Raw genomic sequence first — 9,368 nt, 5'->3', positions numbered from 1 at the left:
AACTGGACACTAGGAACACAGCCAGTAGCGTGACTCGTGATAAGGTGTTGGAATTAAAACTGGACACTAGGAACAGTCATTAGTGTGACTCGTGATAAGGTGTTGGAATTAAAACTGGACACTAGGAACACAGTCATTTGTTTGACTCGTGATAGTGTTGAACTTTTAATCCAAATGTTTTCTAAGTTACTTACTTTCATTCCATAACGAGTATACAGATTATAAAATTAGGTTATGAGATGGTATACATACCTACATGTTTAACACACTGGTTTGTTCCTTCATCTTGTCACTTCTTTCAGACTACTTGTTTGAGGTTTTACAACAGACTGACTATACTTGAGATTGTTATTACTTCACAAAAAATGTTCATTTATATGTAGTGACTTGTGCTATCCATGTGAGTGGCCACTTTATAATACAGATGTAACTAATTCTAGATATCACCTTAACAACTGTTACTGTTAAGGTTACTGTTATCACAGTGTTCACTAACAGGTGTTAGTTTTTGAGAACAAAGTTAACACGAAATAGGATAAACCGAACAGTTTTATCGGTATGTGAAACCTGTACATAAATGTTATTACAAAACATATTCCTGTATACTCCAAGTAGTTAACTCAGTGATATGATTTCTTTAATCATTGTCCCTTGGTACCACAACAGTAAGAAAGAAAATTGGGTTTTGATGCCCACCGTGGACACAGCCCAGAGAGAGCCCATCACATAGTTTTGTGTTTGACAACAATCAAATTTGTGATTGTAATTGGTTCTAACTAAACCATGAAGGGAGAAGAGATCAAATATATATTCAGAAAAAGTTATTTTCTAGCTAAATTGAAGTCAAATCTTTCAGAAACATTTCTTTTTATTTAACAGATAAGTAATGCAGTATATGGATACTTTGTATAACATCCAATCAAAGTGAAACAGATTACTAAAATACATCTCAAACTCTAGTTTATGTGCTTTATCTACATCAAAGCTGTTACATCACTACGAAGGACATTTAACTTTCACTCCTTCTTTCTATAAAACTTGGTTTTATTAAAAATGTGCACATAACCTGATCAGTTAAAATGTTAACTAGTGTCCATTCACACTATGGTTTCCTTTTTCTGTATCAGTAAATATATAAGAGAATGATTTTATTTCTCTTGAGATGAAATTGGTTATCAGTTTTCATTAAACTTGACTATTTTGTGATGTGAAAGTAATGTTATATACTTATCTATGGAAATATTTCGGTATATCTGTGAACTAGTTTTATAAAGTAAACAGTAATAGAAAAAGCTAGCTATCTGGTGTTTGAAAAATAACTCATTATTTTAATGAAATTCTTTGTTACATTGATAGGTTATTTTTAATTTCTCAATAACAGGTAATAAGTTTGATCATGAAGAATAAATTATTGTTTGATACAATTTACAGAAGTCGTACAACAACGAAAGACTAAAAGGCATATAAGAATTTATCTATGTTTAGGATGAACTATTTCACTTTTGTTAAAGTTTTGAGTAGAATTAATTAAACAGGTCCTGTGTAGAAAATGTAAAACTGTAATAGTGGTTAAATACACAGTACTATTTAACGTAATATAAAATGAAGTACAAGTTGACAGTTTCACATGCCCTTTTCAGTCTAATGTTAACACTTGTAGTTATATAAATGTGATATTCTGTTATTGTGGAGAAATTAAACTTTTAGATACATTAACATGTTCCAAAAGATAATTAGATCCTACATTGTGAACTGCCAGTCAAAGTTTATCTGTACTATGAACACTTAGGTGTCAAAACATATTGCAGTATTTAAGTTGGAAGTAATAAAGCTCTCAGTACACTAGAAAAAGAATATGTAATCATTCATTCTAAATTAAACATACAACATTCATATGGAGAACAAAGAAACTTTTCAGAAATTTGCACAAAGCCACCCAAGAGTTATATGGTGTCAACCATCCTAATTTGGAACTGATAGACTAGATGGACTAGATGCTAGTCAACAGTGCACCCTAGTGGGCTTCTGTGATAGAACAGTAGAACTTGATCAACACTTATAGTGCACCCAAGGCCTAAAGTGTGAAGCACAATTTTTTTTCAATAACAAAATGTCAACTATGAACTCACAGGCACTGTCTGCTCATACAACCAACAACAAGACAATTTTCATTGTCTGAACATGCATCAGAATTTGATGTGGAAACTGTACTAATCACGTAAATATGTAAACAGGTAATTTAAACTTTTGCAATAAGAATTGGGAATCATGAATTTAGCTCAAAAATAAATATATTTCAAGAAGTAACTATTAATTTGTTTATAAAACATATTACCATAAGCAAAGGTTTAAAACACATGTATTTAATTTTCACTAACATATATATCCCTAGTTATTCAGAGTAGTGGACTGCCTTATAACCTTAACTATAACATAGTCTTATAACCTTTACTCCAGTATTAGTCTTATAATGTTTGCTACCTTAACAAACTACCCTGTACACGTGTACTGTCTTATACCCTTCATTGAAGTCTTACAACTTCAAATCATATTAAATTTACTGAAAGCTGGAAGAATGAAATGTATTTCGTTCTATGTTTGTTTTCACGTGTAAACAGGATGAATTCTAGTATACAAAGTATTAAACTTTGTTTGTATTGTACCAGCAGAAAATATTAAAATGTATTTCATTCTGTGTTTGTTTTCTACTTTGTATACACGTGTTAACAGGATGAATTCTAGTATACAAAGTATTAAACTTTGTTTGTATTGTTCCAGCAGAAAATATTAAAAGACCTTCAAGAAATGCAACTGAATTATGAAATATTCAGAACTGCTTGTTTACCTCAGATAATTCGTGTTAGTTGGTGTAAAAATTAAGTAATAAATAATTGTACGTTTAATGTGTTCTTGAAACACCAGGTGTCAAATTGTTAATAGTGTATACTTCAAGTTGACAGATTAAAATAAAACCCGAGGGCTGTCAAAAGGTGGACTCTGATGAAGAAAGTTCTATCTTTAGAAAATCCTGTTGTTTATTTAACCTATGTGTTATCCTGACATCATACTTAGTTAAATAAGTGTCATTTACACATCTTCCATAACACATGATACACTAAGAGGAACCGAAACTTTTTGTACTCACAGTCAGCACTTGTAGCATATGTTCTACAGATATGAAAACAAGACATATTACTGTTAGTAAGATAATGTAATAAGTTGTATGTTTTCATCGACAAATTTTTATATTTAAATAAAACTTATGAGTTACAATATTAGGTAAAAGATCAAAGCAGTGCAGAAACCTTGAAATATTTGTATACTTTCAGTTAATCTTTATACTGTGTACCATGAAACTGATGATTGTTTATAAAATAACATGGAATGATGAATCTCTGTTTGTTCATCCAGATGGTCTACCTTTAAACATTAAGCAATAAAAAAAATTACAAATATAAACAAAAATTGTTTATTATTTACTCTATGAATTTTGTGACAGGTGAGTAAATATTCAGCATTTATTTCATTGACACAGATAAATAAAACGGTATAAAAAAGAAGACAATGTTTACTTCCTAGACAAGATTTCGTTAGAGTTCTGTACTCATTTCCAGGTTATTTTCCAACTGTATCTTGCTCCCACTTATTGTTTTTGAAACTTCATTGGCTATTTTTGAGCTTAGTGGATTACTTGTATTAAACTGGGGAAAAGACTGAAAGAGAAAACAAAAAGTCCATCTTTTCAAACCTGTAATCACAAATTAATATATGTTTTTAATTACTGATTGTCAGTGTGTTGAAAATCTTTTCTACAAAATATTTGACTTCATGTTTTTGTTAGAACAAGAACTATCTGTATACGAGGTCTGTTCGAAAAATGCGAGGCTCCAGTTGGTTCCAGGGGAATCCGTTTGGTGTCGCTAGGTTCGCACAGATCAGCTGATTACGACGCCATTTCCCGATTGCAGATATCTTCATTTGTGTATTAGCTACGTGGTTTTAAGTGAAGTGCGATTTTTTTCGTTTGGCGGATTTCAGAATGAATGACCTGAAGGAGCAACGACTTGCTGTGAAATTTTGTGTTAAACTTGGAAAATCGGCGACTGAAACTTTTGCTATGCTTAACGTGGCTTATGGTGATGTTGCTATGAAGTGTATGGCTTGTTTCAAGTGGCATGAACGTTTTAAGGATGGTCGACAGTCCATTGAAGATGATGAGCGTCCTAGACGTCCTTCCACGTCAACTGACGACCCACACGTCGACAAAATCAACACCCTGGTGTGGGCAAATCGATGTCTGACTGTCAGGGAGCTTGCTTAAGAGTGTGGGATATCAGTTAGATCTTGTTACGAGATTTTGACCGAAAAATTGAAGATGCACCGCGTTGCTGCGAAATTTGTGCCTCAGAACTCGCGAGTTTTTGGCCAAACACTCCATCACTGTTCTTCCTCACCCCCTCTACTCACCTGACCTTGTTCCTTGCGATTTTGTCTTGTTCCCCAAACTCAATAGACCCTTGAAAGGAAGAAGATTTGAGACGATTCCCGAGATTAAGGCAAATGCGACGAAGGAGCTGGAGGACATTACAAAAGAAGCGTGCATCAGGACTGTTTCAACAAGTGGAAACACCATTGGGATAAGTGTGTGCGTTGGGGAGGAGAGTACTTTGAAGGGGTCCCAGACCTGTAACTTCTAAATAAAGTACATTTTGTTTTATGACGTCAGACCGCATATTTTTTGAACAGACCTCGTATATATATGTGTAGTCCTTATCTTGTAGAACTATCACTATATATATGTGCAGTCCTTATCTTGTAGAACTATCACTATATATATGTGCAGTCCTTATCTTGTAGAACTATCACTATATATATGTGCAGTCCTTATCTGTCTGCAAATATACTTTAATTTTATGTCATATTTTAATACAGTCTTCAGTCAACGACAGATATAGTATTGTAAGTAATGAGATCATATCTACCTTATCATCAGTAGTTTTTCCTGATGTCTTAAAAGACACGAGTGGTGAAAGATGTGCTGTCATGGGGTTTGTTATTCCATTAGACGTTCTGTAAGTAAAAAAATTGGTCTTTCTATACAGAAAACCAATACACATTTTCCACAATGTGTATTATACAAGAAACAAATAGAGTATAGAACAGCATGGTATTAATAATATTTTAAAGTAAATCATAACTTGTTTGAACATTAGTTATGTAAGCTACCATTTTTCAAGCAATTCATTCTCTCATGGTTCAAGATTTACACAGTTTACAGTGTATAAGATCTACTGATTGGTTTGGCAATTTTACTAACAAGTTGAATTGTTTCTGAAAAACAGACTGAGATGTATAAACAAAATAACATTGATTTAGTGCTCTCTTCCATTATGCTATTTAATTCTTAATATCTACAAAATGAAAACAATCATTTTCACAATCAGTTCTCCAAATGATCTCTGGGAAGTGTGAAACTTCTTACTTTGAACACTGCAACTTTGTTTGACTCCCACTGTTGTCATTATCACTGGCTTCAGGTTGTAATCTATTGTCACTGGATTTCATGTTCAAGGACTGCCAAGGATCAAGATTTTGTTTAATAGTTCTTAATATTACCAACTGAATCTAAAAACATTATCAAATATAAGACTGTTTGAAAATACCAACTGAATCTAAAAACATTATCAACATAAGACTGTTTGAAAATACCAACTGAATCTAAAAACATTATCAAACATAAGACTGTTTGAAAATAACAACTGAATCTAAAAACATTATCAACATAAGACTGTTTGAAAATAACAACTGAATCTAAAAACATTATCAACATAAGACTGTTTCTAACATTTTAGTTCCTGAGACAAACAATCTTTAATCCGTTTTTTTCTTTTACTGTAATTCTTAAAGGTACTGTTGGTATAACCTCCAATTTAAAAACCAAATCTAAACAGGCAAAATATATTAAATTGGAGACAGTAATTCTATATAAACAATCGACACGTATATTTTCTTTGTTTTTGTAAAGCACAAAGGGATGTGTTTGTGTCTGCTCACCACGAGTATGGAAACGCATGTTGTAAGTGTTCAGACTCACTACTGAGGAGTGCATGTGGATTGACTTTATCTCAAAATCAGATCTACTTGTATCAAATCAGTAAAACGTATTAAAAAACATAAAACATTAATTTTAAGGCTAAAAGTAACTAAACTTGTAGGCTTAAATTAAATAGTAGATTATAAGTACAAATGAGAAGTTACAAGTGTCTACTTTCATGGTATAACATCAAAGTTACGATATATAGATGATAAAATATGTCTTACCTGGTTTTGAAGAAAGGAATGATTGATTTGGGGTTTAATCATCTGAGTCTGAACAAATCCTCTATTACTGTGAGTCATGGATGTTCCAGGTAATGGCACCGACAAGTTATGTCTGCATTATTAAAACACAGAACAGTAACATGGCAAATTTTATGTTAAGGTTAATTTTTTTTTATCTATTGATGTTATTAAAACTACAGACATTCAAGTAATTTTTATTAATGTATGTATTTATCATTCAAGAAAACTGATACAAAAAACATAGTAATAACAGAAAAACCATCTTTAATTACAGATGTTAAGAACTTCTTTCATAATTGAGGATTAGTATCAAAATCTTAAAAATTCAAATCACAATATTCTGTCTACAAAAACAAATTAGCTATCAAGTGACTTGTTCCTTTTTCATCAGTTGAAATAAAAGTTAATTTTTTAAGGTTCTAATTGTTTTTTCATGGATGATTGGAATTATAAAATTTAACTATTGTTAAGGTTGTCAACACCACGTTTCGAACATATAAGTTTAATACAGTCATGTGAAAGTAGTCTTAATTCATGTTTGTAAAAAATATTCTTGCCAATACCTGTATGTATTACTAGGGAGTATAGAAGTCACATGTTTACTCTGGTTGTCTGAGACCTTAGTATGGTTTGGTTGAGTTGTCATAGCAAAGCCACCTCCTGCATGTGTGAGCATCTGAGAATTTTCATGTAATACAGGCCCACCTTCTGCATAAGGAGGAGGTGGGCTATCAGCACCTCCAGCTGACACCTTGCTTTTCAACTGTTCTGAAGAGTTCCTGGAAATATAGATTAAGAGTGACTACGTAAGTGTTTAATATATGACACAGTATTTGTTTCTGGATGCAAGCACCAAGCCACCAGGACTATTGTTGCACTTCATACAACACAGTAGTTGTTTTTGGACACTAGGACTCAGCCACACAGGACTATCTTCCCCTAATTTTGAACTGATAGTATAGAGGGAAGGGAGCTAATCAACAGAACCCACCACCAACTAACTCTTGGTGGGTTTTAATGAAATTGGGATTTGACTGTTGCTCTTATAATTCATTCAATATCCCCAAAGAGAAAGTTGTCTTTTTAGTTTTTTTCAGCAATGGCATATATAAACCACGTGGACAACCAGATTCACTTTCTGGTACACTGACCCCTCGGCTAAGCCTGCCCCATTAAATAACGTAGAAACGTGATATTACATGATTTACATTATAGATATACAGTACATTTGGTACCCATTTCTTTATGTATGTAAAGTTTACTCACCTTTTGTACAGCTATAAGCATACAAATTTATTTTAAACTATTTAATAAAACTGTAGAATCAATACAACTTTCACTTAACAGTTTACATTTCTCAAACTATTTATATTTGCAAAGGTTTAACTCATCTATAAAATATTTGTTGTAACAGTAAGACGTGTCATACGTTATACTTGAGTTTTTATCTCAACAATTTACTGAACAAATAATATAATTTTCTAATATAAAGATATGGAACATTTATAAAATAAATAAAGCATTTTTGAAGCGAGTAAAATGTAATTAATATCTTTGTATTTCTCAGACTAATATTACAGTGTATGTTTTATTATATGAGAATGTTAAACTAGGTATGTAGTCAATAAGACATTAAATCTAGTCCTTTCCACATTGAGCAGGAAGTTTGATGGGCTGAGTGAGATATAATGGGTTGTAATATCAAACACAATAAACTGTATTCATTATACTTAAGGTTTCATTTTGTACCCAAATGTGAACATAAAACATGTCTGTTGCAATGGGTTGTAATATCAAACACAACAAACTGTATTCATTATACTTAAGGTTTCATTTTGTACCCAAATGTGAACATAAAACATGTCTGTTGTAATGGGTTGTAATATCAAACACAATAAACTGTATTCATTATACTTAAGGTTTCATTTTGTACCCAAATGTGAACATAAAACATGTCTGTTGTAATGGGTTGTAATATCAAACACAATAAACTGTATTCATTATACTTAAGGTTTCATTTTGTACCCAAATGTGAACATAAAACATGTCTGTTGTAATGGGTTGTAATATCAAACACAATAAACTGTATTCATTATACTTAAGGTTTCATTTTGTACCCAAATGTGAACATAAAACATGTCTGTTGTAATGGGTTGTAATATCAAACACAATAAACTGTATTCATTATACTTAAGGTTTCATTTGTACCCAAATGTGAACATAAAACATGTCTGTTGTAATGGGTTGTAATATCAAACACAATAAACTGTATTCATTATACTTAAGGTTTCATTTTGTACCCAAATGTGAACATAAAACATGTCTGTTGTAATGGGTTGTAATATCAAACACAATAAACTGTATTCATTATACTTAAGGTTTCATTTTGTACCCAAATGTGAACATAAAACATGTCTGTTGTAATGGGTTGTAATATCAAACACAACAAACTGTATTCATTATACTTAAGGTTTCATTTTGTACCCAAATGTGAACATAAAACATGTCTGTTGTAATGGGTTGTAATATCAAACACAATAAACTGTATTCATTATACTTAAGGTTTCATTTTGTACCCAAATGTGAACATAAAACATGTCTGTTGTAATGGGTTGTAATATCAAACACAATAAACTGTATTCATTATACTTAAGGTTTCATTTTGTACCCAAATGTGAACATAAAACATGTCTGTTGTAATGGGTTGTAATATCAAACACAACAAACTGTATTCATTATACTTAAGGTTTCATTTTGTACCCAAATGTGAACATAAAACATGTCTGTTGTAATGGGTTGTAATATCAAACACAACAAACTGTATTCATTATACTTAAGGTTTCATTTTGTACCCAAATGTGAACATAAAACATGTCTGTTGTAATGGGTTGTAATATCAAACACAATAAACTGTATTCATTATACTTAAGGTTTCATTTTGTACCCAAATGTGAACATAAAACATGTCTGTTGTAATGGGTTGTAATATCAAACACAATAAACTGTATTCATTACACTTAAGGTTT

At 31.7% G+C, this 9,368-nt stretch overlaps 1 protein-coding gene across 1 annotated transcript in view; it reads right to left on the bottom strand.

Annotated features, from left to right (window-relative positions):
* Window positions 1–3,455: 3,455 nt before the first annotated feature.
* The window catches only part of LOC143241403 (band 4.1-like protein 4), a 114,107-nt gene continuing 108,194 nt past the window's right edge, over window positions 3,456–9,368 (bottom strand). Inside the window, exons 25-29 of the mRNA XM_076484774.1 lie at window positions 6,906–7,121; window positions 6,322–6,433; window positions 5,483–5,574; window positions 4,983–5,070; window positions 3,456–3,713 (exon numbers count right to left, since the gene is read on the bottom strand). Of these exons, the coding sequence (XP_076340889.1) occupies window positions 3,591–3,713; window positions 4,983–5,070; window positions 5,483–5,574; window positions 6,322–6,433; window positions 6,906–7,121 (631 nt within the window). The 3' untranslated portion in view covers window positions 3,456–3,590. The remainder of the gene's footprint in view (window positions 3,714–4,982; window positions 5,071–5,482; window positions 5,575–6,321; window positions 6,434–6,905; window positions 7,122–9,368) is intronic.

Source organism: Tachypleus tridentatus, chromosome 2, assembly GCF_004210375.1.
Source record: "Tachypleus tridentatus isolate NWPU-2018 chromosome 2, ASM421037v1, whole genome shotgun sequence".
Lineage (NCBI taxonomy): Eukaryota > Metazoa > Arthropoda > Merostomata > Xiphosura > Limulidae > Tachypleus > Tachypleus tridentatus.
The sequence above is the reverse complement of the archived record's forward strand: the minus strand, read 5'-3'. Positions and strand labels throughout refer to the sequence as shown.